The 27,983-nt window shown below is 50.9% G+C and overlaps 9 protein-coding genes across 9 annotated transcripts; 6 read left to right on the forward strand and 3 right to left on the reverse strand.

Moving 5' to 3' along the window:
* Window positions 1-533: 533 nt before the first annotated feature.
* PMZ80_000343 (uncharacterized protein) lies at window positions 534-3,212 on the reverse strand (the record flags this gene model as incomplete). The annotated part of the gene is made up of 1 exon (XM_064868795.1): window positions 534-3,212. The coding sequence occupies one exon, from the start codon at window positions 3,210-3,212 to the stop codon at window positions 534-536; it is 2,679 nt and encodes an 892-aa protein (XP_064734292.1).
* A 1,490-nt stretch (window positions 3,213-4,702) lies between these two features.
* PMZ80_000344 (uncharacterized protein) lies at window positions 4,703-5,380 on the forward strand (the record flags this gene model as incomplete). Its single annotated transcript, XM_064868796.1, has 2 exons — window positions 4,703-4,867; window positions 4,934-5,380. 2 exons carry the CDS (start codon window positions 4,703-4,705, stop codon window positions 5,378-5,380), a joined length of 612 nt encoding a protein of 203 aa, XP_064734293.1.
* A 395-nt stretch (window positions 5,381-5,775) lies between these two features.
* On the forward strand, window positions 5,776-7,849 carry CRN1 (Coronin-like protein crn1; the record flags this gene model as incomplete). Its single annotated transcript, XM_064868797.1, has 5 exons — window positions 5,776-5,838; window positions 5,890-5,949; window positions 6,002-6,144; window positions 6,195-6,347; window positions 6,397-7,849. The coding sequence occupies 5 exons, from the start codon at window positions 5,776-5,778 to the stop codon at window positions 7,847-7,849; spliced, it is 1,872 nt and encodes a 623-aa protein (XP_064734294.1).
* Window positions 7,850-8,167: 318 nt separating this feature from the next.
* On the forward strand, window positions 8,168-10,194 carry URA7 (CTP synthase ura7; the record flags this gene model as incomplete). Its single annotated transcript, XM_064868798.1, has 3 exons — window positions 8,168-8,172; window positions 8,532-9,003; window positions 9,055-10,194. The coding sequence occupies 3 exons, from the start codon at window positions 8,168-8,170 to the stop codon at window positions 10,192-10,194; spliced, it is 1,617 nt and encodes a 538-aa protein (XP_064734295.1).
* A 1,834-nt stretch (window positions 10,195-12,028) lies between these two features.
* On the forward strand, window positions 12,029-12,735 carry PMZ80_000347 (uncharacterized protein; the record flags this gene model as incomplete). The annotated part of the gene is made up of 3 exons (XM_064868799.1): window positions 12,029-12,309; window positions 12,369-12,499; window positions 12,551-12,735. The coding sequence occupies 3 exons, from the start codon at window positions 12,029-12,031 to the stop codon at window positions 12,733-12,735; spliced, it is 597 nt and encodes a 198-aa protein (XP_064734296.1).
* A 1,382-nt stretch (window positions 12,736-14,117) lies between these two features.
* Window positions 14,118-16,918, forward strand: PMZ80_000348 (uncharacterized protein; the record flags this gene model as incomplete). Its single annotated transcript, XM_064868800.1, has 2 exons — window positions 14,118-14,641; window positions 14,983-16,918. 2 exons carry the CDS (start codon window positions 14,118-14,120, stop codon window positions 16,916-16,918), a joined length of 2,460 nt encoding a protein of 819 aa, XP_064734297.1.
* Window positions 16,919-17,222: 304 nt separating this feature from the next.
* On the reverse strand, window positions 17,223-19,391 carry PMZ80_000349 (uncharacterized protein; the record flags this gene model as incomplete). Its single annotated transcript, XM_064868801.1, has 1 exon — window positions 17,223-19,391. The coding sequence occupies one exon, from the start codon at window positions 19,389-19,391 to the stop codon at window positions 17,223-17,225; it is 2,169 nt and encodes a 722-aa protein (XP_064734298.1).
* Window positions 19,392-20,058: 667 nt separating this feature from the next.
* Window positions 20,059-20,855, reverse strand: PMZ80_000350 (uncharacterized protein; the record flags this gene model as incomplete). The annotated part of the gene is made up of 2 exons (XM_064868802.1): window positions 20,059-20,233; window positions 20,332-20,855. The coding sequence occupies 2 exons, from the start codon at window positions 20,853-20,855 to the stop codon at window positions 20,059-20,061; spliced, it is 699 nt and encodes a 232-aa protein (XP_064734299.1).
* Window positions 20,856-21,692: 837 nt separating this feature from the next.
* PMZ80_000351 (uncharacterized protein) lies at window positions 21,693-25,894 on the forward strand (the record flags this gene model as incomplete). Its single annotated transcript, XM_064868803.1, has 6 exons — window positions 21,693-21,835; window positions 21,881-21,923; window positions 21,979-22,243; window positions 22,298-22,520; window positions 25,071-25,507; window positions 25,704-25,894. The coding sequence occupies 6 exons, from the start codon at window positions 21,693-21,695 to the stop codon at window positions 25,892-25,894; spliced, it is 1,302 nt and encodes a 433-aa protein (XP_064734300.1).
* Window positions 25,895-27,983: the final 2,089 nt, after the last annotated feature.

A 27,983-nucleotide genomic window follows, 5' to 3' on the forward strand; every position in this document is an offset into this window, starting at 1 on the left:
GAGCCGGAGCACTATCAGTGGCGTTAATTAGAGTATAGTGATCTCGCTGATAAGTGCTTGGACTATGTATGCAGCGCTGCGCTGGCACCGTGTCTAATTGCAGAGTGGTATGCTTCTCGTTCTCAGGGTATATAAATAGGTCAAGTCGCCTTCGTAACGTAGATTGTTTCGCAGCATCAAGATGCAAGTGCGGACTCCTCAACGCGCGACCAGGATATTGCCGAGGCCCGTCAAATCTCGGGGCATTGGCACAGAAGGCATAGGTGGCGCTGGTCAACCAGTATCTTGGGTTGGAGAAACGCATCTCCAAAGATTGGTAGATGCGCTTACTCCGTAACTCTAAATACTGGTCCAATTGCGGAGACACAGCCAGATGCTGACACCGAGAGCTATTTGGCAGAGACGCATATATCGTTGACAATCTGCTATCACGAACTGGACCGAGGTCTACGCCTTCATTGGAATCATGCACGACAAGATCGAGACACAGCCATCACCAGAACAACGTTAAGCTGTTAGCAAGTGTACCAGTTTCAGTATGCAGTCTGTGTCTGCTCTGGCAGATCCAGATCGCCATTATTCACCTCAACTGGGAACAACTTGTCCCATTCAGACCAATCGATATCCAACATCGGAATGTCTTGCGGTGTTGACGTTTGCTGAGTTTGTATCGGTCCCCAAGCAGCAGTCTCTCCCGGCAGATTCATGAGAGTCGTGCTGGCTGGAACACTGGGCATATTCGGTCTCATTGCTTCTGGGGACACGGGGGCATTCCCCGTCGATGCCTCCCGTGTGCTGTATGAAAGAGTCTCTGTGCCTGGTGTCACACTGGGGCTTACGCTAGGCATATACTGACCCGACACAAGACCCATAGCAGAGTTGCCGTACAACGCTGGTGGCGAGCTCGGATAGTCCGGTGGCGACATCGAGTTCACCAACAGCGGAGATGCGGCATTCTGAGTATATCGATAAGTGGCTTGTTGAATGTTGGATATGCTGGGTGGCCATGGCTCTGTCAGATGAGAAGAACCTGAAGGGCTCGGCTCTCCCGGATGCTGAACGCCTGTATATTGAGGTGATATTTCAGCGTAAAAATTGGCCTGACTGGCAAGCGCATCAGTATGTTCTTGCTTATCTCGAACAAAGTACGTGAAAGGTGACTCGACGTGCCAAGAACACGCCGAATCACTCGGATTCGAGCTTGAAGCTTGTGGTAGCTCTGCTGCAAGCACTCGCGTGTTGGTGTCGGAGGGGCTGGATGCCGGAAGAGACCGCCCGTGCATTGTGTTCTTGGCGCTCCTGTCTGTGGGGTAGCCAGTCTGCGTCTGAGTTGGCTGTTCGGATTGCTGACCAGGCGGCAGGATCATCTCTGGGCCTCTGATCCTTCCACGGGCCGGAAGACTCGTGCTGAGTCTGTTCCGCATACTCACGGGCTCCCTCAGTCTCCTTACCTCCCGATACGCCACAGCTCGATCACGTACGGCTCCCAAGATGCTTCGTGCTTTCTGAACGCGGGTCAAGGTGAGATCTGGCTCGAAGACATGATCTGCAATGCTCCATATCCTGTCTGCTTCCCTGCGATTCGGAAACACAAAGACCTCAACCAGCAGCAGAAATGCTGTATGCCATTGCTGCAATGCAGAGTTGTACCACTTGAAGCATTCAAATTTGGGATCGATGTCCAGCTTCACAGCAGATTCTGAGATCCTCGTACCCGAGTTGATTATGATCTGTCGAAGCCGATCCGGTATGCGAGTGCTTGTAGCGTTGTGGTACTTGTGCAAGATCATGATATGCATGCGTAGCAAAAGCACATCAAGCAGTATCCGAGCGTAGTGTTGTAATGTGATCGAGATATCCAGCCAGGCGTACTTCTCCTCCATGGCTGTTCTGAATGCCTCGACCTTGCTGAGAGCATATGTAATGCTGATCTTCTGTTTGTCTAGCCGGACACGATCGTGCCATACAACACGGTGCATCTCAGTGCACTCGAAGCGGATCTTACTCAGTGTAGCATCCGTCCACTGGCCTTCCTTTTCCCTCAAATCGATTTGCTGGTTAGGGCCGGGTTGCAAGCTCAACAGGTCTGTATCGTCAAGATTCCAGGGCATCTTGGTATCATAATCCTCCCGCTTGATGCTCGGCCTTGGGCCTTGAGCTTCGGCTGTTTTGAAATCAAGAAAGCACAATTGAAACCATGCTAATCTGCGAATGTGAGCATCCACTGGTGCATGTCCGAACGCGTCTACCGGGTCACGGTGCAGTCCAAAGCACTCGCCGAGGCGTATAGCAGCGCCCACGAGCACGGAGTGAGCTCGCGATATTTCTCCTCTGCACATAGGAACCAAGTATATTATGAATGCCTGTAGTGTGTCGAACTTGGTGGTCCGAAGGCAATGTGCCTTGCCCAAAGCAACTTCCGTAGCTTGTTGAAAACTGGTGAGAACTTGACGATGTGTCTGCTGGAACACCGAGTCAACTTCCGAATAAGACATGCTTGCAATAGCCGAGAAACACATAGCAAATACTAATGCCTGCAGAGATGCTGGTGGCTCGATGCCAGAAAGTATCGAGTCCCAGAACGTATTGTATTGAACCTGGAATGTTGGCCAATGGACGACCCTGGCTAGAAAGTGGCAGTTTGTATGATAGCGTTTCATAAGAAGATCCGAAGCCGCCTTAGTTGGTAGGAAATCAAGGAGACTGCGGCGAGTGCCGGAATCGCCAAAGATGAAGCCTGAGCCTGGTGCAATAAAGGCGGGACCAGGATCGAGGAAAGTGTCAACATCGTCCTTGAGGGGCGCTTCCGGCTCGGTACCGCGCTTGTTGTCCCTAACAAGAGCGAACACCATCTCCTCAGCCAGCTTCGGCCGAAATAGCCCGCCGAGGCGCTCGGTCATTCGAAACTTCCCTACACGAAACCCAAGGTCTAATATGTCGTCGTTGTCCCCTTCGTTGTCTTCGTAAGCTGCGTCGACCGTGGCTAGAGGTGTCGCCTCTAGGCCTCGTTCGTCTTCAGGTACCGGTCCTTCTTCGGACTCGCTGCCTTCACCTGGTAGATCAGCAGAAGATTCCAGCCGTAGCTTCTTCTTGTCCTCTGATTTACGTCTAGCGACGTCTTCCTCAAGCGTACGTTCAAGCGTTCCCATCTTCTCCTTAATTTCATTCAACTTCTTCTGAGAGACAGAGTCCAAAGCGGGCGCTAGGAACATGCAGTCTCTCGAGAATTTTTGACAATTAGTGCATGGCTGCTGTTTATCACACTTCAACTTCCTTCTTCTGCACTCAAGGCAGGAAGTAATCATACGGTTTCGGCGCCGGACTCTTGACGCGGCTGATCCTTGGTTCTTGTCCTTGACCACATCATCCGTAGGCGATGGCGCCTTGTCAATATGCCTGAAGTCCATTTAGGCAGCACAGTATTGCACCACGTGTTGAATAAACAATTTCGTTAGCCAGACCTGTAGGAACTGAGACCCGGATTGATGGCCTCTGCTGTCACCCCCTGACGCTCGTCATAGACATGCCCCCAAAGGTGTACTTGCGGAACCAGTACCTCTTGCGCTGACAACGTTAGAGACATGGCGGAAAGCAGCAATTGTCGAGGACTGGAAGCGACGCGTCTTCATGCGACACGTCCCGTGACCTTGGTAACCAGGATTAGGCCCCACGATTTGAGGCCGAGGCCTGTGTCCCAAATAGATAATTGTGCTTGATCTCTCCGTACTTTTAGAGCTAGAGACCAGCCCTGAACTTTAGATGCACTTGATTTGACTATGGAATATATCCATCGCCTGCACCTCAGGTCGAAATGGCCGGAAGAAGCACAACCATATTTACGGTCATCTATCCTGGAAAGGGTCTTGGGCCAGACGTTCGGAGCCGAACATGATGTTAGCCTGGCTAAGGCATCAAGAGTACCTGCCGTAAGAACTTGAACAAAGCTATTTCAGCCTGAAAGCTTCCACAGCATGAACGATGAGACCTAGGTAGCAGCAACTGGCAGGATGATTGCCGCGCTCTGATTGATCACCGCCAGCCACATCTTGAGTGCATTGACATCAGTGCACATAAGCTTCCCCAGCAGAACTCATGATGTTCCAGCAACATTGCATCTACAGCCTTCCTTTCGTCTTCGGAGGGTGAGAGCTTGCGTCCCCCACGAGGTATCGTCAAATCTCGTTAACGGCTTAGACATTACTGTCCTCTTCGGGAACTCGACCTTGAGCCTGAGCTTTGCAAGATGCCTTTTTCCCGATTCAGTGACTCGGTGTCACTCACTTTGCATGCGCCATGACCATGGCGGCGTTCACTACGCGTTAGCATATCATGCGAGCTCAAATCTACCGTTGTCAACGACTTATAAGTAATAACGGCCCTCGCGCTCAGCCATGTGCCGTAACCAACCTCCGTTGAGTTTACACCCCTGCTCCCAATTCAACGGACTCGGTCTACACTATCTAGTGCTGCTGTGTGTTGCGTTATAAGGTTACTATGCCAGGCCGATCCTATATCGACTCGTCCGCTAAGGAATGACTATTGGCTTCAACGCGATGAGCTTGAGGGCGTCCGCCTCACAGCCCAGCATTATGCCCTGACACAGCGACAGGGATGGCTTCTGCGTCCGACGATCGAGCAACATATCTCCACATTGGATCATCCCAATATAGCGGATGTCGCTTGCGGCACAGGAATATCGGCCATGGAAGTCGCGGAGCAGCAACCTCATGCCTTTGTCGCTGGTCTCGATATCTCCACCGAACAATTTCCACCAAAGCAGTTGCGGCCGAAGAACTGCGCACTGGATGTTCTGGACCTTACGAAGGAGATCCCGGAGAAGCATCGAGGCAGATTTGATGTGGTCCACGTTCGTCTGTTATTGACATGTGGTCCATCGGTTGAGTCGCTCACACTCTGATTCCATGCGTTCGAGGCTCTGTTGAGGTTCGGCAGCTACCTGCAGTGGGACGATGTGGCATACCCAGTTATGCTTAAGGTCAAGTCTGTTAGTAATGGATTGGAAGGAGTCGTCGATGTTGAGCGTGAGCATTGGCTATCACCGGCGCTGGCCGAGGTCGGGTCGTTACGCGTCAAGACAGAATGGTACGAAGAGTTCACAACGGCATGTGGAAAAGCAGGCTCCTTCAGGGACATCGAGAAACTGCGACTCTCAATCAACCCTCGTGTGCTGGGAATCGAGGCAAAGACCACAACAATGGGTGTCCAAAGGATGATAGAACGCATTCTCAGTGGAGGCATGACCAAGGAGGAGCGTCTGATAGATGGCATTCGCTCGGAAGCTGAGGGGCTGAATGCTTTGGCGGCTCACGGGACATTCGTCACTTACAACTGGTTCATCCGCGTGGCACGGAAGGCATAAGCAAGAGAGGATGTTCCGTATGACTCCAGGTCCATCAGTTGCGCGGAGCGTGGGAGGCCGGCGCTCGAGACCTAAAATAGATAGCATTGACATATACTGCGCAAGTCGACTTAAGAACATATTTGTACTCACTCTTGCGATGCATGACGTCCCTAAACATCTATGAAACAACGCCTAACAATGTGGCTGACGAGCAGGGATTGCGTTAGCAGCCCTGCATCGCCAAGATATTTCTGCTGACCGGCGGGAGTTTCAGCTCAGGCGAGCATGAAACAGGAAGCTCACCTACTTCCTTTCTCTTCGTGCTTGCCTACTCCCTAATCGCTTGTGAACCGTCCTCTCACAACCTTCAACTGATACGTACCTTCATGCGCAAATAATCTTAAAATCGCACCATGGCTGGCCGCTTCGTGCGATCATCAAAGTATCGCCATGTTTTCGGCCGATCAACCCGGAAGGTTGGCTACATTCCGCCTGAATTCAAGCGCAGAAGCAGCTGACACTGGTAGGAACAATGCTACGATAACCTGAGAATCTCCAGAAATGCCTGGGACTCGAATCTGGTGAAGGTACGATCAATCACCTGCCCCGTCGACCTCCGCATCCTCTGACGACGACAAGGCCAACCCTGAGTACATCTCTGTGAACTGGGAAGCAAGTGGAGGTGGTGCTTTCGCTGTAATACCGGTGGAAGAACGTGGAAGAGTACCAGAGAGGATCCCGCTGTTCAGAGGACACACTGCGGTTGTACTGGACACAGATTGGTATGCAGTCGGTGGTCGAATGGTCACACGACATGCTAACGACAATGCAGGAACCCTTTCAATGACTCCCTCCTCGCATCTGGCTCAGACGACGGCAAGGTCTTTCTATGGAGAGTGCCTGAGAACTTCACATTGCATCCAGACCTGAAACCAGACGAGATCGAAGATGTTGCACCCGTGGCAAAGCTATCTGGCCATCCGAAGTAAGATTGGAATGCACATGGTGGTAGATGAGGCTAATCAGCTTTGTAGGAAGGTTGGCCACGTTCTATTCAACCCTGCTGCTGAAAATGTGATTGCATCAGCGTCTGGCGACTTCTCAATCAAGCTCTGGGACATCGAAGCAGGGTCGTCCAAGCTCTCTCTCAAAGTGGGCGACGTCATACAGTCTATGTCGTGGAGTGCCAACGGTTCCCTCTTAGTCACCACATCTCGCGACAAGAAGCTGAGGATATGGGACGCTAGACAAGAGAAGCCAGTCGTGGAAACAGCGGGACACGCTGGCGCGAAGAATAGCAGAGCAGTATGGTTGGGCGAGCACGACCGAATAGCCACAACGGGCTTCTCTCGCATGAGCGATCGACAGCTTGCCCTTTGGGACATCAAAGCCTACCGTGAGCCGGTAGGAGGATTCCAAATGCTCGACTCCATATCTGGTGTCTGTGTACCCTTCTGGGACGACGGAACACAATGTCTGTACTTGGCAGGCAAAGGTGACGGCAACATCCGGTACTACGAATATGAGAACGACAGCTTCGAATACTTGTCCGAATACAAGTCAGCCGATCCACAGAGAGGCATTGCATTCGTGCCGAAACGAGGTGTCAATACGCATGAGAATGAGGTTATGCGAGCATACAAGACAGTAAATGACTCTTACATTGAGCCCGTATCGTTCATTGTGCCTCGACGAGCCGAAGCCTTCCAGGACGACATTTACCCGCCAACTGTTGGCCTGAAGCCAGCTATGAGTGCCAAAGAGTGGTTCGAAGGTGCTGAGGGTACACCACCAAAGATCTCGATGGAAAGCTTGTTCGAGGGCCAAGGACTCAAAGAAGTACCAGAAGATGAAGTCAAGCCTGTTTCGAAGCCAGCACCGAAAGCGGAACCAGCCCCAGCAGCTACGAAGAAACAGGAAGAGCCTGTCGTGGTAGAGCCACCTGTAGCAGCCACAAGAGCTCCGCCAGCATCAATGAAGGATCAAGGTGCATCAATGAGCTCTATGGTAGATAAATTTGCTGACGACGAGGCTGCTGAAGATGAGGACGACGACAATTCAAGTTTCGAGGAAGTACAAAAGCCCGTACAGAGAGAAGCTACAAAGCCAGTGCCGGCAGACGTAAAGAAAGAGAGCGTCTCGGCATCTACGCCTGCCACACCGAAGGTGGACGCCGGAACTACATCAAAATCGCCGGCTACAACATTCGAGGATGGAACCGACTCAGAAGTGACCTCAAAAGCGGCTGCTCCCACACAGGAAGATGAGGTCGATCCGGGGTTGGCATCGAAGTCGACAACAAGCAGATTTGCCGACGAAGCTCCTGCGTCTCCAGCAGAGAGTGCGACGCAAGGGGACGCTAGCATTGCCTCTTTGGAGCGGGAGATGAGAAACATGAAGACGATTATGGCACAGCAAACACGTCAAATAGCGGGTCTGCAAAAGTCGGTTGAGACGTTGGTAACAGCGCTGAAAGACGGCAGGTAGCGATCTACATCCCTGGAAGCTCACGCTTTGACAAAGTGAATATCTGCGACTCTGTTTGCACTTGCCTGTGGACTCTATCACGACCAGTGCTTGCCGTTGATTAAACAAAAAGAACGCGACACATCTTCCACATGTCAGGAAGTGCCAAGTCACGTGCCGTACCGAAGCGCGCCCTCGACGCGTTTGCGGGCTTGCCAAAACCAAAATTTTGTCGCATGCAACTCGAGTCTTTCTGCTCCTTCCCGCCTGGCAGAAGCCAGGTAGGCACCCATACCTTTTGACCTAACCTGAAGACCGCCAGTTTTCTTCGACGCCAAAATGAAGTACGTGCTTGTTTCGGGAGGTAGGGCACACAAAACTCTGGAATATTTGTCCTCGTGCTGACTGGCGCAGGTGTTATCAGTGGCATTGGAAAAGGTGTAATAGGTATGGACGACCTGAAGGAAGGCACGAACGGTGGGCTCACGATATCACAGCCTCTTCCACTGGCCTGCTGCTGAAGACAATCGGTCTCAAGATATGTCCACACTGTCAATCAATATATTTCTTCTCACTGACACAATGAGCACGTCACTTCGATCAAGATCGACCCATACCTCAATATCGATGCAGGGACCATGTCGCCGATGGAGTACTGTTGTCTCGTCACCTGATGCTGATGATCGTTCTAACCATACTGCAGGCACGGGGAGTGCTTCGTCCTCGACGACGGCGGAGAGGTCGACCTCGACCTCGGAAACTACGAACGATACCTTAATATTACCTTGACACGCAACAACAACATCACAACTGGCAAGATCTACCAGCATGTGATAGAGAAAGAGCGGAAGGGTGACTACTTGGGCAGAACAGTTCAGGTCGTTCCACACCTGACCAACGCCATACAAGATTGGATCGAGGACGTTGCAAAAGTGCCAGTGGATGACACCAATGAAGCGCCTGACGCCTGCGTGATAGAGTTGGGAGGTACGGTCGGCGACATTGAAAGTGCGCCATTTGTTGAGGCTATGCGACAGCTGAGACGGAGAGCTGGCCGAGACAACTTCCTGCACATCCATGTTTCTCTTGTTCCTGTCATTAGTGGTGAGCAGAAGACAAAACCCACACAAGCAGCTATCAGAGATGTCCGAGCCGTTGGTCTCGCTCCTGACTTGGTAATGCCTCAAATATGGAATACCTGCGATGAGCACACTGACGTTTCCTAGATCGCTTGCCGTTGCATAGAGCCTCTCGAAGAATCGACTATCAACAAAATCGCCATGTTCTGTCAAGTCGAGTCAGATCAGGTCGTTGCCGTTCACGATGTCGAGTCCACATATCATGTTCCCCTCCTACTAGAAAAGCAGGGACTAGTCGGACAGTTATCTGACATCTTCCGCTTGTCAGACTTCTCGATATCAGCACCAATGCTGACGAAGGGTCAGCAGATATGGAAGGCGTGGAAGTCGCTCACCACAGCTCAAGAACGATACTTGGATACCGAAAGAGTCACAATTGCCCTGGTCGGTAAATACACAAAGCTACACGACAGCTACCTGTCCGTCGTCAAGTCTTTGGAGCACAGCGCTCTGGCTATACACCGAAAGCTCAACCTCGTCTGGATCGACGCTGTTCATCTGGAAGCTGCAACACAACAGTCTTCTCCTGAAGCATATCACAAGTCTTGGCATGATCTCTGCACAGCCGATGGTGTTCTGGTCCCAGGCGGGTTTGGCGAGAGAGGCATAGAGGGCATGATTCGGGCTGCTCAATATGCTCGAACTCAGCCCAAGCCGTATTTGGGCATCTGTCTAGGCCTGCAGACTGCAGTCATCGAATACGCCAGGGATGTCATGAACATTAAGGATGCCGCATCAGCGGAGTTCGATGCGCAAGCAGCCGACAAACTCGTTATGTTCATGCCTGAGATCGACGCGAAGACTATGGGCGGCAACATGCGTCTTGGCCTCAGACCGACACAATTTCAAGCGGGGTCAGAATGGTCAAAGTTGCGCAAGCTCTATGGCGGTGCTGACAGTATCAATGAGAGACATAGGCACAGATATGAGGTCAACCCGGCATACATCGACAAACTCAGTGCAGCTGGTCTGAATTTCATTGGGAAGGACGAAACAGGTCAGCGGATGGAGGTCATCGAGTTGAAAAATCATCCTTTCTTTGTTGGAGTACAGTTTCATCCGGAGTATTTGAGTCGGGTTTTGAGGCCCAGTCCGCCTTTTCTTGGGTTTGTGGCTGCAAGCGCTGGCGTTTTGGATCAGGTTACGGCTAAATTTGGAGAAAAGGAGAAGGAACATGCCATGAACGGTGACGGTTTGGCCGCGCAGATCAACGGTATTATGATTTGAGGAGAAAGAACGATTGGAACGAAATATTGGCAGTCTTTCTGATGCCTCCGGCATAAGCACTTCTGAAAGGTCAAACTGTATTATCTCTTCGCATCACCAAGTCAGCGTCGATGGTACGCTGAACGCGCGTGCGGTAATAGAATCTCATGGTTCTATTGGCCACCCAAGCGTTGGCCTAGCGAAGGAAGTGATCATCTCGAAGGGTCGCTACCCAGCGTGTAGCAAGCGTCTATGGATGGCTGTCGCGCATTCTCGTGGTGTGAAAAGGACAATGATGCAAATACCTGACCGAAACGAGAAGATGTTGGAATCGGTACAAAGGACGAAAAGCAGCCTTTGTGCACATGTTGGAATGGATCACGCAGGAATGAAAAAGATACCCAACAAGCAATGTCAGATGAAGATTTGTGGATTGAACGTAGTGTTGAATCAATGCTCAGGCACTCTACGCCCAGAGTCTACGTGGCAAGCCGGGGTACGTATTATCATTCATAGGCCATACAGTCCTATGATCCTTTGCTGATTTCTTGGGACTGTAACAGAGATGCGCGCCAATTGCCACATGTTCTCGTCATGTGTGGCTGAATGTCCTTCGAATCTGACTCTTTCACTTTATGTCAAGTACCAGCTTTTCTGTTGCCAGGAGCACGCCTGTAGTCTTATGGGTCATAGAGGACACTTACAGTCCGAACTCTTTGGATAGGCATCTCATTTGAGCAGATAAAGGTGAAGTGTGCATGATCTCAGCGCCACAACGCTTTTCCTACAACGTCAATATTGGAATCCAGGGAGGACACCCGTGCTCAGGACGAGTTAAATTTCTCGGCATCTGTGAGAAGCTGTGGTTAACAGGAGAGATACCTCCCAGCATTACACCATGTGTGTATCATGCGACATAGCCTGGTTAAATAGGCTTGTAACTTGTGCTGACAGGTGGCCTTAAAGTGAGTTGCTCCGGAACCCGTTTGACTCACTCCCAGGAGTACCCCAGTATCCTGTCAATATCCTATGAGCAGCTCATACCAGAGGCAAATTCATTCATCGAAGGAGTCTATTCGGGGATCCTGGCTTCGTTTATAAGCCTTTCGGCATTGTGTCTGGGGAGTACGTCAGCCATTTCATCGTGGCTTGTACTCTACATACAGGCAGCTATGTCGATATCTCAGGCAAGAGCGGCTAACCCATTCGTTTGGGAGTTGTGGAAGATTGATTCTCGCAGATTCGGAATCTTTGTCGTGCTACCTTGTGTACGTGTTAAATGAGAATACGTAGGCACGAACAGGATACCCAATGCGAGCAATGGTACATGAGCAAATACAGCTTCTTGCAGCCATGAGGACCTGCTCACACGACGCCAGCCATTAGATGTTGTAGTACCACAGTTGCTGCCGAGATGAGATGGTGCATGAGGATCGCATATCTGGCGAGCTGAGATGGTATTTGGTTGGAAAAATTGCTCATGCGTAAATCGTAGACAGCGGTTCTGCTCAGTATTGAGCACTTTCTTTGCCGCATTCTGGTGGCATTTGCTACGTTTTGTGCTCGACCTGGTACAGGTCCTCAGGCAACAAGTGGTGAATCAATCAGAAGCCGGTACCACGATATGCTAGTGGCTTGTAATATCTGACTATTGTAACCAGAGATACTGTAGGCAACCAAGCTGAGCAAAAGAAGAACATATATAAGGGGCGCAATATCTCTTCCAGTTCCCAAGATGTTCAAGTCACTCTGTACATCCGCTTCAGTCTCTGCTCATAACAAATTCATCTTCACCTTTCCTTGCTCTCACAACATCCTCAATATGACTTCTACTGCCACTCGTGCCCAGCCCGCTATGTCGTGGGCTAGAGTAGCTGCTGGTCCATCAGTCTCGGCACCCCGACCAGTCGTGCCATCGATTTCGGCTGTGCCAGTCCAGCCAGTCCAACCAGTCCAGCCTAAGGTCTCAGCTGAGGCTGCAATCTATATGCAATCAGCGTCCTATGCTATGGGCGTCTGCAGAAACCCTCGCGAGGGCATGCAAGAGCGCCATAAAGCCAATAGGCACGTGCGTGAGGAGTTCGGTCTTGTGACCCGAAAGGACGGCAATATCTTTGGTGAGGAGGAAGACGATGGGTAAGTTCACTTGTGGATCTAGTTGGTTTTGGAATTTCGTCAGCTAACACTCACAACAGACTGGATACCATCACGAAAGAGATGTTGGCGTCGAGTCTTGACGAGAAATCGTCACCTGATGTGGACGCGATGGTGTGGGGTAACTCGGACAGCTCCGAGTCCCAGGCTGATGAACCAGCCACACCCCAAGGTCAGTAGCACGCGTTAGTACCTCTCACATTACCGTGCTAACTTGTCGCAGCTGCGGATGTCGCGTACGACATCTACGATGCGCCCGAGGGCGCATATGATGAGGAGGCGCCCGCCTCGAACTCCCGAAAGCGGGCAAAGGCTCAGCGACAGGCTGAGCTCCGACGTGAGCAGGAGGAGAATGAGAGGCCGGTTAGGGTCTTCGGCGGGCCTAGACGGGGAAGGGGTGGTCAATAATAGTTGAAGTGCACCTAGAGTAAGGTTGAAGTGCGCCTAGAGTCAGGTTGAGGTGCGAGTAGATGGAGGTTGAAGTGCGACTAGAGTGAGGTTGAAGTGCGAGCGGAGTGTTCCTGTTTTGAGCTAGTACCAACGAGCATTAGCACACGAAGAAGTCGCAACCCAATGTAGTACTGAGTTAATGCTCATGCACTTGCTGTTCGTGCAACCTGGCCATACAGCCCCGCCGGCCCTGCTGCCTGCCCTCATCGTCAACAGACGTGCATTGATGTCGCGGAAGCTGATCCCACCGCAGTTCCGAACCCATGATACAATGGTGGGTGTTCGAGCAGATGAGAGGCCGCGCCGGTACGACTCACTGAATGATCCTGTCATGTGTGGCTGAATACTTATGGAGTTTGATCTCCAAGCTTTTTGTCAAGTACTAGCTTTCTTGTTGTCGGTAATACGCCTGTAGTGCTCCAGAGCACAAAGAAAACGTGTAGTCAAAGCATCTCGGTTAAGCCGGTAAGGGAGGATCGACACGGTTTAGGTGCCACAACGCTCTTTCTAAGATGCTAGTATTCGCACTTCGGGGAGGACACCTGTGCCTCTATGTGCATCGCTCGAATTGCATTTCTTGGTACTCATGAGATGCTGTTGGTCGACAAGAGGCACCCTCCCGACATACCACATGTGTGTAGTTGGCCGCTTATTCTACGCAGATCTGTGTTGAACATCGGTCTTTATACGGAATACCAAGCTGGCCGCTTCGCTCACTTCATGTTCCCCGGGCACGCCAGCATCCTAAGAAGCCGTCGTCGGAAGAGACTTCATCAATATGATGAGGTTGGTTCGTAAATGCTTGGAATGTCTGTAGGATTTTGATCTCGTACCTGGGAAGTACGCCAACCCTTCGTCTGTGACTTACTTACGCGTACGTGCGGCCACCTTGTTTGTTCGGGATGGGGGATTCGGGAGGACTGGGTGTCGTTTGCTCGGCATACTTGCCGTGCTCTATGCTACACGTGACACCGCGCTTCGAGCGCGGGGCAGCAGTCGCGAGTGAAGGTGTTTCTAATACTCGTTCCGAGCTGTAGATACCCAGTAGCTACTGCCCATCAGTGCACAGACGCGCCACCCACAGCAACTTATACAAGCCGCTGCATGGACGCTGGCTTTCTCGAGTGATCAGCGTGCTGTTCTTTTTCGTTAATTTGTCAACCCGTCAATATGTCTCAGCCGTTGCCATCATACACGTCCAACGCGATGCACGGATCACTTGTCGATGAAGTCTTCAAGCGAGTCCCAACAGCATCTCATCTTCTCAACATGGGACCATTTCACCGAGAAAGAGTCTGCCCCGGGTGCCCCTATATAGACCCTCCATAATTCACGCAGCAATGTCACAATCCAGTCAGAAGAAAGCAGAGAGTCTTTTTCTGCCTCCCGATTCTCCACTATTCTCTTCAGAAGATGATCAAGATACTCCGAAACGTGGCCGACAGAAGCCTTGGACATCCTTAGATGCACAGTACCAGCAAGTGCCGCCCGAAGATCAGGACATCGCAGAGCACGAGGAGGGCCAGGAACATCCAAGAATCGAAGAATTAGAGCTGGATAGAGTGCCCCGACAGACCGCTTCAATAGTCACTATCAAGAGGGTCCCTGTCGCATCGAGGGCGTATCTGTCACTTGCAGCTTCCGCTGCAGAGTCTAGCACATCAGTGGGCAATCAGAGTCAGGCCTCAGCAGACCAGCATGTAACGGGTGGCACAGCCAGATCAGGAATATCACCATCACCACAGTCTTCTCGATGCTCGCTGGAAGACGACACATATCAACAGACAACGTCTCAAGTGGACCTCCTTGCTCATGAACATGGGATTGCCGGATGTCCTACGCAGCGAGATCTGGTGCAGAGGCGGTGGACAAGACTTAGGGTTCTGATCATCGTTATGTCCTTGTACTCGACTTTCTTCTCCAGCTTCTTTCTGACACTTGCAGCTATGAAGCCTCGGTGGGGCTACCGGATAGGAACACAAGGCGCCATGTCGTACGACACTGCAACACTGCTTAGTGCCTTGATCTCAAAGACCGTCGAGTTGACCTTCGCTACAACTTTTGTTGCAACTCTTGGCCAGATATTGAGTCGCATAGCTTTTGCGGATCTGCTCTGTTCAGAGACAAGCCTGGAATTAGCCTTGCCGAGGCCAATATGAGACTCTGGATCATGCAACCCGGGACTGTCTTTACCCATTGGCACAGTTCAAAGCTGGCGCTGAAAAGTATCCTCGGCGTCTCGGCACTACTCGCTGCAGTTTGCACGGCCTTCTATACCACTGCTGTCGAGGCACTAGTGTCGCCTAAACTCAAGTTCGGGAAGAACGAGACCCTGACGATGTTTGGCGATGTCAAAGCCAGTTATGCCAACGCAGTGTTCCTTGCGGACAGTTGTCAGACCCCATTGTCTGATATGGATCCTATCGAAGCTGGGAATACCTGCCTCCAGATCGAGTATGCAGGCAACTCTTTCCACAATCTCAACACTTGGCTTGCGACTTGGGATGAGAGACGTGGTGCAAACACTGGGGCAGATACATCCTCCGACAGACCTCCACCAGTGGCAATGCTCTACGAGAACACCACAGTACATGGACAATGGATATGGCCTTCTGGTGATAACATCAGGTCAGATCTACAAAAACACGAGCGCTTAGTGCAAAACATATCGATGGTTATGCCGCATGCGAATGTAGTTCGTGCCGCCAAACATTGGAAGAACGGTATATTGCAGCCAAACGACCTTCGCGGTGCTGGCGAATATTACATCAAGGCCGCGGTACCAAGTCCTGGCATAAACGTGCTTTGTGTCGGGGCATCGTTCGATGAGCTGCAGCCCCTCATCAAGAACAGCAGTGCAAAACTTTCTGAGCTATGGCCTTCCAAGAGCACACCACTGGATAGCATCTTCAATTGGACGCAAACGCTGCCTGAAACCACCGCCGAGGCACACGCGCCTTGGTTCGCTGACTGGCCACTAGAATTCAACACCATCGTCAATGAAGGTTTCTTGCAAACAAACAGCTCTTATGGATCAGACTTCGTATACCTGCTTGGCAAACCACCAAGTACAATCGTGACAAATGATTATGCTCTCTGCGGATTACGATCGTTTCAGTACACGAATTGCAGCACTGCATACCACGTAACATCATCAGGTGGTCAGCTCTCGGTCCATTGCGACGATGATATCGAGAATCATTTGTCTTATCGTTCTTCAAAAGTTAATGGGAGCGAAATTGCTCTCATGCATATAGAAAAGGACTGGACCCCAGTGGGTCAGAAGTGGCTCGAAGCCGTTGCGCTCACCCAAGGTATCAATAAAGCGAACTCTTCCAGCAATCGACTCATGACACAGATGATTCCACAATGGAACAATGAGACAGGAATAGTGCAGTCGGTTCTTGCACTACCCAGTATCGGCGAGGCGCTTGGGGTGCTAGCTGGATACACCTTATTGGCATCTTCCGAAACGGCACCCTTTATTCACTACTGGAACTACACACCGACAATACTTGACGAGCCCGGACTTGTGAACTTTTCTGCTACGCTTTCCTACAAAGACTATGCATCTGGTGGCGACCAAGAATGGAAAGGCATTTTCTACATCGTCCTCTTCACAGTAGTCTTATTCAACGTACTCTGTGGTCAGTATCTATTCTGGCATTTCTGGCACCATGGGGAAGTGACAGACTACACCGAGCCACAGAACTTGTTCGCGCTAGCAATCAACTCGCCACCGAGCCAGATGCTAGCCGGCGTCTGCGGTGGCGGTCCATCGGGTGAAATGCTAGGCAAGAAGTGGCGCATTGACATGAGCCGGCCCACATCATCGGTACTTAGCCTTCATGACCACAATAGTCATAACCATGATAACTCGACCACGAACCGACAAAGCACAGGAATCACACATCCGCATTTCTTTGTGCGATATCCAGAAGAGAACGAGCGCGAGCAGAAAGAGCATAGTACGCTAACTCCGAGTGCAAACACTTTCTCAACAAAGCACAAAAGCTTAGTTTCGAAACTTGAGGACATGCAGCGAAGGAGCAAAATGCCTAGACCCAAGAGCATACAGAACCTCGTTGTGGATGAGAGTCCTGCCGTGGCGCAGTACAATAGCCTGATCGGTAAGCGGTAGCGGACAAGGTGAATATTTGTATAATGCTGTTGAGATGGTTTCTGGTCGAGTGCCAGGAAATGTGGTGTGTATAAGGGTGAATAGAAGGTAATAATAATGTATGGATAATAAGTAATATGTACGAGAATGGAAGACTTACCTTGCGATACAGTATCACGAAACACATTAGCATGCATACTTACCTGCCATTGACTCCGTACTCCACACTCCAAGCTCCAGACTCCAGACTCCTTGCTTGCCCGGAAAGACGCACCTACTTACCTCCCAATCCTTCTTCGTCGCTGTATTCAACAGTATCGCGGACCTACCTCTCACCATCCGTCACCTTCCGTCTATACCGCACCGGCGTCGGCCTCTTCTGCTGTTGCTGCTGCTGCTGCATCCTCGTCCGCGCCTGCTCGATCTGGGAGGTTTGCGCCACAAACGGTGAGAATGGGGTTGACCTCGTGGCTTGTGGTTGAGCGGTAGCTTGAGCCGCAACCGGAAGCGGCGGAAGTGGCTTGTCTGTCGACCATGTCCTAGCCTGTGGGTTGAGTTTGGCTTCTCGTGGTGCTGGTTTGTACTTTACTGGCACACCGATTTCCGGACGTGGTTGTGGGGCTGCTGGGGCTGGTGCAGGTGCAGGCTTGACATGGGTGTTGTTCTCCCAGGTTCTGGCTTGTGGGTTGAATTTGGAACCGGGTGGTGCTGGTTTGAACTTTACTGGCACGTCGATTTGTGGGCGGGGTGGAGGGTTGGTTTGGCTTTCCCATGTTTTGGCTTGCCAGTTGAACTTTGGTATGGCTGGCGTTGGTGCTGCCTTGACATGAGCCTGGTTCTCCCAGGTTCTGGCTTGTGGGTTTAGAGGAGCGGCCGCCTGGCGTGGACGTTGACGGAATGTACGTGTCTCGGCGTCCCAGGAGACGGCTTGTGGGTTGAGAGGAGCCCGCGTGGCGTGCGTCGGGGCTGGGGTTCGACCCGTGCTGTCGAAGCGTGGGACTGCGGCGACGGGCATGGCGAACTTTGATACGTTCTCAGTCGCGCCTTGAGCTTGTGCTTGGGTTTGCGCCTGCGCTTCGACGAATTTCTTGCTCTTCGCGATGACGTCCGCGATGTCTTCGTCGAGGAGCTCCCCTGAGCCCGCTACTCCTGTCGCTCGGCGTCTCTTCTTCTCCTTCGAGTTGTGCTTGCTTTTTATGCTAAGGCTGCGGTAGATCTCGGTGTCGGGCGATGGGAGCGGCTGCTCGGGTTTGACTATGACGGCTGTTTCCCAGGATCGCGTGACTTCTTGCGAGACATGGGCATGAGTTCTGCCTGATTGGGTCCTCGTAAGAGCCCAGGCTTTCTTTTCTGCGTCTGTGGGTGGGTTCGAGTGTGAGTTCTCTGGGGACACTCCTGGGCGGAGGGGTAATGGATGTTGGCTCGGCGTCCTCTTGTAACGCAGTGGCCTGGGTGCTTTCGGTATATCTTTATCGAGGTCTGAACCTGCTTGAAGCTTGAGTGTACTCGCTGACTCTGCTATGGAAGGGCCCTGCCAGGTCTGAGCCTTGTATGGCTGATGGACCGGCTGTCGCCAGTCAACTTTTGCCTCATGATCAGGTGCCCAGCTCACAGTCTTCTTGTCTGTGCTCTGGCGTCCTGCCCTCAAGGCGCTCGGAAGTTGCTCTGGCTTTACGCTTGTATGCTGGTCATCTCTGCTTGGGATATGCTTGTTTGCCTTCTGTAGGTGATCCGATATCCTCGTCCTCTGCGTCTCCAGCACCACTGGAGCTGAACGGAACTTCGTCTGAGGTATGATAGGTGGATCATCAAGCAGATGCATGTAGGCATCTGGGCCATCGGGCACAGACGGCGGTAAGCTCTCTGGGAAGCTGTCTCGTGTAGTGTCATCTGGCACGTCTGAGGCTCCACTATTGCGTGGCGGACTGGTTATGATTGGCCTCTCACCCTTCTCAAGCCCTCCTCTGGAAAAGTCCATTACTTGGTTAAATATCTCGATATATGAGTCTCTGCTGTGATACTCATCTTCAGTCACACCCAAAAGGGCACTCTCTGGCATTCGTGGCACGTTGGCAAGGTCATGTTCGATAGCAAGCTTACCCAATGCATATCCTACCTGACTCTCCACGATACCATCCTTGATGGCTTCAGCTCCTTCGCGGGCTTTCATCTTGACTCGCTTACCTATGCTGGGGAAGTTGCCCTTCTTGCGCTCGAGGTACTGGAGCGTGTGATCACGATGCTGCTCGACATCTTCGCTTGTCTCTGCTTCGGGGAAGTTGGGGTCGTTGGTATCGGGTAATGGTTGTCTATGTGGAGGCTGGCTGGGCAGCCTCCGCTCCATAGATATTGGTGTGTTTGTGGTTGTGGATGTTTCGGAGACCGGCTCCGGCAGGTTTCGAGGCCCTTGCATCCAGCCTGTGAATGAGAGGGCTATTTGGGATGGCGGCGACCAGCGCCATGGTAGGTTCTGTGCTGTGGTGGGCGATGGCATGTTCGTTAATGCTCTCAGCACAAATCGTTAGTCTTGATTTGTTAGTTCTTTTTTGTTCATGCCTGCACGAAGTTTGTCCACAGAGGTTCGGCATGAAGTGTGCTAGAGAATGAAGTCTCTTAAGGTGGTTGGGTAGATCCCAATTAAGAACATGCTTGGGATGGCGTAACAATGGCGCATTGTCGATTGCGAACAACGAAGAGGGGTAGCCTGCATCACAGACAGTGCCTTATTTCGAGGTTCCGTCCATTATGAGTAGTGCACGTCCCTCATCTTCGATCTGCAGGCTCGAAGTCGATTGTGGTTGATCATGTGCTGATACAGTAATGTGCGAAGTTGGTATCCTACTTAGCTAGCGAAGATAGTTCTGGGGTCAAGTCGAGTAGGTTCGAGCTGGTAAATGCCTTACTATAGATATCTAGTTGAGCGTGCCGCCGTCGCTCGGCTCTAATTACAGTATATGAGAATACCTACTCGTAGGTACAAAACCGAAGACAACACTTGGGATCGTCATTCAAAGCGGCCTCGGCGAAACCTTTTTCCGAGGTCGGCTTGTTCTCTGATCCCCTGTTCGGCTGGACCCCTTTCATTTAGGTTTTGTTCAAGCTACTTCACTAGTATAATATTCAAGTTCTCTTGTCGCAGAATCTCATCTCTTCTCACAATCTTACATGCTCGATCCCTCAGAAAAGTCTACGTAGCCGGTGCCTTTGACGAACGTCGCCAGCCACGGGCCTTGATCCTTCTCGGAAAGCTCCACATAGAATTTCCCATGTGCCTCTCCATCAATAGCACGGTACACAGCAGCACCATCAGCCTTGCGCTCGTCTGCGTAATAGAAGCTGCCTCGATTAGCTTCTGGCTGGAACTCAGGACGTGGCATGGACTACCTGTATCCGCGGTCTGCGTAGACTGACGCTGCCGCTTGGATCATGTGCACTGTAGCGCTTTTCCCATTCCTTGACTCATCAGTGCTGGGATTGGCTGAGAATTTGTTATATTTCCAGTGAAGATGAAGGTCCGCGCTGCGTCCTTTGGCAGCGCCTCGAAGGACTTGACCGCTTCTTTTGCTGCAGCGAGAGCGCTGAAGGTATTGATATTCATATCACGGATGGCATTCCTGAGCGATATTTCCAATGGGTGCTCCTTGTTCACAAACGTGGCCGCCGCGCCTGTCTCAGTCAGCATCGAAACAATGGCAACCAACAGCCCCAGTAACGAACCATTATAGACAACTACGCTTGGATGGCCAAGCTGCTTGCGCACGGTGTCGAAAACTGTTGAAACGCTTTCGGGATCCTCCAGGTCCGCCAGGATGTGGAGTCGCTTGTCGTTTGTGTCTGCCGTAGCTGTTCGCGAAACTGTTGCTATCCGATACCCTTTGGCAGAAAAGGCTTTGACGACACCAGCTCCTACGTTTTGGCCGGCGCCAAAAACAAGAGCGATGGACGACGAGGCAGACATGGTAACGTGTTGCACAAGTAGCTCGTTGGAGTAAAGCAGGAAATGGCGACTTTGGACTCTGTGCACAATGTGACACTCTTTGCAAACAATTATGCTGGAGGTTCCTTCCGCATCACAATGGTCCCTTTATACTTCTTGCTCTGGTAAGTCCCTCAAGGTAATCCCAATAGTTCTGGTTGGTGAACGGGTTGCTTAGCAATCGTGCTGCTACCACCTTCAATACTTACCCAAGATTCGGAGAAAGTTGCTTCGCTTTACATAACTCTACCGCCATCCCTATCCGACAGTATCAGCAAACACATCAAATTCGAATTATTAATTTGCTTCGCAAATACTTTTCGGTGATTACGGTGCACACGACGGGGCAACTCTTCCTTCCATGGCACATTGCCATAGGCCCTGCGATGGGTATAAGAGGATGCAACAACATCCCCTTCTGTCGATGCATCACCACAACCGAACGGACTGAGTAGAACGTTTTATGATCTCCTGACCCTCTTACAACATTCTGTACTGGTTACTCATTGTTGCCTAACATCGACGAAACTGAAAATGGTGTCCTGGGCTATCACCGGCGCGACGCGAGGCATCGGCGTAAGCTTCCCCAGATCAACACCACTATGATAACCCACATGCTACCAAAAGCATCCTTGTAGCTCGGCTTCGTCGATAATCTTGTGAGTCTACCGTTACAAGTATAGTCTTGGCAAGGGCTTGTCACTGACTGCCCTGCCAAAGTCTGTCGATCCGAAGAACCAAGTATTTGCCATCATTCGAAGTCGAAGAACTGCCGGATCGCTCGAGGAGCTTGCTGCAAAGCGCAAAAACATACACATTATGATGACCGATATTTCTGACCCAAGGAAATTGGATCAGGCTGCTGCTGAAGTCACTGACATAACAGCCGGTTCGCTTGATGTCTTGATTCTCAACGCTGGCTCCGCAGGGCCAGAGACCAGCGCGCTACCGCCAAGTGCTTTGTGAGTGAATTGATTTTGGGCGTTCAAAATGCTGACAAAGAGCAGTCGTGGGAAGGAGGAAGCGCTGGAGAAGGAGATCAATGAGAATGTATGATCCTTGAGCTAGCCCTCAAGCGATACCAGCAAATGTTGACTGCGCACAGATTAAAACAAACCTGATCAGCAACATCTACGTCATCAACTGCTTCCTTGGTCTCATCCGTAACGGCAAAGAAAAGAAGATCATATTCATCTCCAGTCAGTGTGGAGACGTGGAGTTCACTCGTGTCACTGGCCTTGCTACCCTGGTGGGATATTCCATCAGCAAGGCTGGCATGAACATCATCACCACCAAGTTCGGCGCTGAACTGGCGCAAGATGGCATCAAGACACTGTCTCTGAGTCCAGGGTGGGTGAACACCGATGCTGGTTAGTCAATACGCAAGGCGAATCGTGTTGGGACAGATGACTGACTCAGAACAGCTCGAGCCGTGACAGGCGACCCAGCCATACGTAGGTTTATGCTGAATGCATTTCATAAGCTCGACCCAAGCGTCGATGGACCGATTTCGGTGGATGAATCAGTCACCCATCAGCAGGGCTGCGTATTCTTGAATATGAATCCGAATCGAATCTCACCTGCCCCGGATTCCGTATTCTCGAATATGTTCATGTATCCAACATTGAATCCACTAGTGCCTATAAGGTAAGGCTAACCTGGTGGAATCGCTGGTACGGAGAAAATACCCATACCTCACCTGCCCTCTACCTCCCCCTACCTACCGTATCCAGACTAGCCTAGCTAATTATAGCTAGAAATACTGTCTTGGCGGTATTCAAGAATATATAGAATATGGTTCGAGCGGTATTCAGGAATACGCCTCAAGAATATACTCAAGAATCAACTCAAGAATACGCAGCCCTGCCCATCAGCTTCAGGTGATTCAGAGCTTGACGGAAACGAACAGTGGGAAATTCGTAACACATCACGGGAATCACGATGAGTGGTTCTAGTCCAGAAGCTGAGTAGACCTATCTTGATAGAATATCAGAACAGTGGATGGAGATGGTGGGGCCATGACCTGAACTCAGACGAATGGCGGTATGAATGGTACTGCGCCAACAACCGCATCGAAAATTGTTAGATAATCGACTTGGTTCTCCGCGTTGAGATCATGCTGGTTCCACACAGCCTCAACCATATGCTGAACAAGATGAATGTGACTTGATCTTCGTCTTCGATCTTGCCGACTTTGTTCAAAGACGTCCAGGATGGCGAGGCGCTGATCATCGCTAACTGCTTCGCAGGCGATAATGAACAATGGCCACGCGTTCTGGCACGTTTTCATCTTGGTCAATAGCAATATTCCCTCTCTCACAAGTCGCCTGTGACGGAATTCTGTTCCTGAAACGCAATGGATTGCCCGGTTGACATATATCAAGCACGCGAGTCGATGCAGATCGGCGACCATAGTGTTCCGGTCTATCGGAGTCTGAGATGGTACGTGGATTGGGCCATAATCTCCTACTGCCCTGGAAAGGTGCTGTTCCAGAACATTCGTGCGCTCTACTTCAGCATTGGCACAAGTCATATCGGAGGGTTTCGCGACCAGAGCTCGTCTACAAGTATGTGCGACGAGTTGGAGCACATCACTTGGACAGCCAATGTTGTCTTCTACCTGCCGCAATATTAGATGATGCCGGATTGGGCGCAAAAAGCTTCCATTTACCCTTGGACCGCTTTCCTCGCTGGCTCTGGGTGATCTTGATGTTGGAGCAAAGCCACAACCTTCATAAGGTACCTTCCAATGCCTGACAGTGAACTCTGCGAGTACCTCGTGATAATAGATCCAATCAAGGAAGACCGAATATTCTTGCCGAACCAGCTTTCGAATTGCTGGTGACGTGTTGATAATCCTTTTCACTGCGCACAGATATATCACCCAACTCCCTTTGGTGTTCGATTCGAGTGAGAGCTGTGATCATTAGCCGACCCTGGCAACCTGTGCGGATCGGGTTAGACTACCTCATAATGATACAACAGCATCGTTGCCATCAAGTTCTGAAGCAGCGTCTTCTCGTCGAGCCAGTTGGTTGACTCTTTGACTAATGACATGACAATATGCTTGTAGTGAAAGCTCTTCAGGTTACCGTGAAGTTGGAGGGATGCGAGAGCAAATACGCCTTGTAGGACTGTATTGGTCGTATCGGATGGATTCGAGAAGGCAATTGTCAAGATGAACTGTGCTAAAACCTCCTCGTCGGTAGGTCCTAGGATCAGTGATCTTGATTCGTTGACTGGGGTGATTTGGTCAGTATGATGATTGGGTCTAGAGAGTCGCCCGACATACAAAACCCCAGTAAATGCACCTCTTCTCTGTTTATGACAGTGGGCGATAGATAGGTCGGGCGAGGGACTTTCATGGTCCGGAGGTAACGAGCTACAGGTAGGTGTCGTTAGTAACAAGCAGCTTGACAGTGTGACGGAAGTGATATTCACCAGAAACCCTTCCATGCTCGAGCTCCTCCGATAGCAATATATCCCAGGAAGATGAATTCAGGAACCCCTTGACATTTGACTGAAGTATAATCACTGCGCTGCGCGTACCTCGCGAGACGATTGCTCTTTTTCTGTCGCCATCTCGAGGCCAGGACAGCTGCATGCCATAGCCTTGACAGACGCGCCGCGATTTCGTGCAATTGCCACATCTCGGCCGGTGCGAGTCGCATCGGACTTTGCGCTCTAAGCTGAGATCAGTCCACCTACGTTCATATGGGGGCTTGTCCACTTTTGATATGTTACCTCTGCAAGTCCAACACCCTTTTACTCCCATGGTGAGATCCTTATGGACCATGCACATATACTCATCCTTCAGATCGCAGAGACTGCTGGACTCTTATTACTGCCCTAACTCGGTATGGGTACAACCTGATTTCATGATGTGCCGTGACCTTCCTTGGTGTAATATTTATACGCCGGCGTAGAGTGTCCTCATGATATTATTCATCCAGTCCACGCCCGTCATATCGGGTCAATCTCAGCAGAAGGTTCGTCAGGCACCACAACTGGGACACGACAGATCTCGGAAGAAGTTGCCTATGATGATTAAGCGAACAACACACATCACCAAGTGCCTACGGCTCACCCATAGATATCCGCCTGCTTGCCCACTGATCGTCCGCATACATAGATAATTCCAGGACGATTGGTGCGGCGATGTTGCTTTTGCGACACTATACCTTATGATGCCGATAGCCATGGCCGTGGAGATCTGGGTAGTGCGGCAAACATTCCCCTTGGAACCAATGAAGAAGTTGAGAGAGATACATCAAGCAGCAGTGTCGACTACAACGAGATAACAGATGGTCCGCGAGCAGACCGATTCAAGCGAATGTTACAGTATCTTGTCAAAAAGGATGCCACAACGACGATGATTGATCAGAGATATTCGAATGAATTCCTACAGACGGCGCCAACGAACGGCCGCAAATACAGTGTCGCCAGTTATCTATTCGACCGTAATCGTTGGATCAACGTCGGTATCGTAGATGATATCAACTTTACCAACAGGAAATGGGAGATGATTCATGGTCAAGCTCAGATCAGACCATTCTTGTTCACTATCGCGTTCAACCTCGATGAAACACCAGGGGACAAGGACGAAAGCGCTCGTCGTGTTGGAGAGACCTTCTGTACGTTATGGGAAAGATTGCCATCCCCAGTGCCCAAACATGATGCTCCGAAGCTGTTTCATGGGCCCCAATTACTGACCAACATGGCTTGCATCCTGACCTTCCCTGATGAGGCCCGCGCTCTCAACAAGTTACGTTTGCGTCGGCCTTCTTCTCTTTCCTGGTGGGATTACCATGGAGACATCACCCTGATTAGGTCTACATCAGCAAGACACCGATCCCTCCCAAATGGAGGTTTCTATCTGTCCGGATGAAGTGAGGTTAGACGTGGACATTCCTGATATACCAGCTAAGTTCATTTGCCAGAACCCTGCTGAGGTTATACCCCAAAATCTCGACGAATCCACCAGACGCCGACACGAGCACGCTGGCAAGAGAGCTAGATGAATTAGTCCGTCCAAGATGTGGGACAGTTCGCAGAAACCCGGTGCTGGTGTTTCAGACAATAGCGATTGGAATGACGAAAATAATGATGGATCAAGAATACAAAGATCACAACTACACAACATCAGCAAGTTCATTGGTCAAATGAGCCCTGTTCAGCGTTTCCAACACACTGTAAGGTCTGGAACCATTCAACGCCAAGTTAACGAGCTTTGCAACACATAGACGACAGCGTTACTGACAAGGACCATGTAGTGCTGTGTGGCATGGTCAGATGATGCTTGATATTGTGCTGGCCGGAGCATGTTATGTCAGTCAGTGAGTTACTCTTACACGCCAGGGATATGTGCTCAAACATATCATTGGCGCTTTCGGACGAATCTTACTGCAGTGGGTGGATATATCCAGTTTCCCTTACTATTTTGTTCCAGAAGATCTTGGTGCTTCTAGCGAGCTCTGCTGATTCAGATTGGTGGGGCTGCAGTATCGATTTCACAAGCAAGTCTCGTTGCGAAGTTACTTGCCGAATATTGACCACGTTCTACATGGTAATGTCATCTTCTCACCAGAGAAGGACCGACTCCGGGTTCACCAAGCATATGGGATATTGAACGGAACATCAGCGTTGGTCCGACAATGTACGACCGGCGACTTCGCGGTCTCAAACGAGGGCGAACGCAGAAGATATCAGGCCTTGAAGGTGTCGATCTGGGAATCGTCGAATCTCTTGTTACGGGCACAATCAGCGCCTAGTGTTCATGTGTGAGAGACATCACAGCTCCGTGGTGCAATCTTCCTCCACAGACTATACCCAGGAGCCGATAACATGTACCCCAGTCGTGCGCTTCCGATGATCTGCGTGTTCGAGTTCCAGCCCTCTTCGGATCGTCGCGACGCTTGCTTGCGTCGAGTCAAGTCGATCGTGGTCAGGTGCGCCTCCAAAACCTTGTGCGTACAAAAATTGGGAACCCCAGCTGATATGAGGGTCTTGTGAATGCAACGCTCAAGGCAAAGCTTTTACGTCAAGCAGTAAGTATGTATATAGCTTGTGCCTAGCAAATAAGAGTAAAACTGATGGAGAGGAGTACATCTAAGCAGCACGAGCTGCAACGAACTTCCACAAATCATGAATGGTCACGAGGAACGTTAAAAGGTCGCTAGCGCCAGTGGCTAGTCAGCCGGATTGCTTATTTCGTGAGTCGCCGAGCCTGTCAGCTTCGCGTCGTTTCTTGGGGGATTGTCCCACTAGCGTGCTCGATACGAGGGAGCCAGACCACCAGAGACCATGTGATCAGCAGACAACGGAATAAAAGCCGACGTTTTTTTATTATCACTGTTCGAGCAGAGCTTCTTACCGTCCAAGCAATCCCGACAGATGACCGGTTGTTGGACGTCGCTTTATGCTGTGGCGCGCTCTAAGGGAGCTCAGTGCAATTCGTATGGTGTTCGAAGGCTCAAAAGCTGGGATTCAGACGTGCAGATTTTCATGTGAATAAAATGAAGTGGGATCTCCAGAGTTGTTGTGGCTGATTTCAGGCGACAACCCCCACGCTCGTGCGGTTGGCACTGCATGCAACGGGGGAGGTTCGGCAAGAATTTGCTTTGCTCTTTTGTTGTTGATACAGTATCTTAAGGTCCTTTGATGTGCATCTGATGCATAAGAGGAACATTCGCTTTATTGGACAGCTCGAAGGTGCCATGTTGGCCACGACAGCCACGGTGATGCGATGCAAGTACTAATAAATGTACCCAGTAACAACCTGTTAGGAGACGATCTACAACCTGCAACAGCAGGGAACAGCGGAGCCATGGCATTTATTCCCTGAGTGAGCGCTCTGCGGTTGCCGTTGTAGGAAGGTAGGTCTCACAAGAGTAATCCTTCATGTGCAGACAGGATTAGCAAACAGTAAGCATTCGTTGCAATTCATGGTCGAGGAGGTTACACTTCAAATATGTAGAGTCAAATTTAGCCATTTCATCTGTCGGTGCATGATTACCGGCACCGAGAAAGCCACATGGCGACGGTGGCGGAAACGAGAGCCGACAGATTCGTGTGTTCTATTCGAACGGCACTGAGATGTGCCTGCCAGGC

Source organism: Knufia obscura, assembly GCF_036327395.1.
Source record: "Knufia obscura strain CCFEE 5817 isolate CBS 148926 chromosome Unknown scaffold_1, whole genome shotgun sequence".
NCBI lineage: Eukaryota > Fungi > Ascomycota > Eurotiomycetes > Chaetothyriales > Trichomeriaceae > Knufia > Knufia obscura.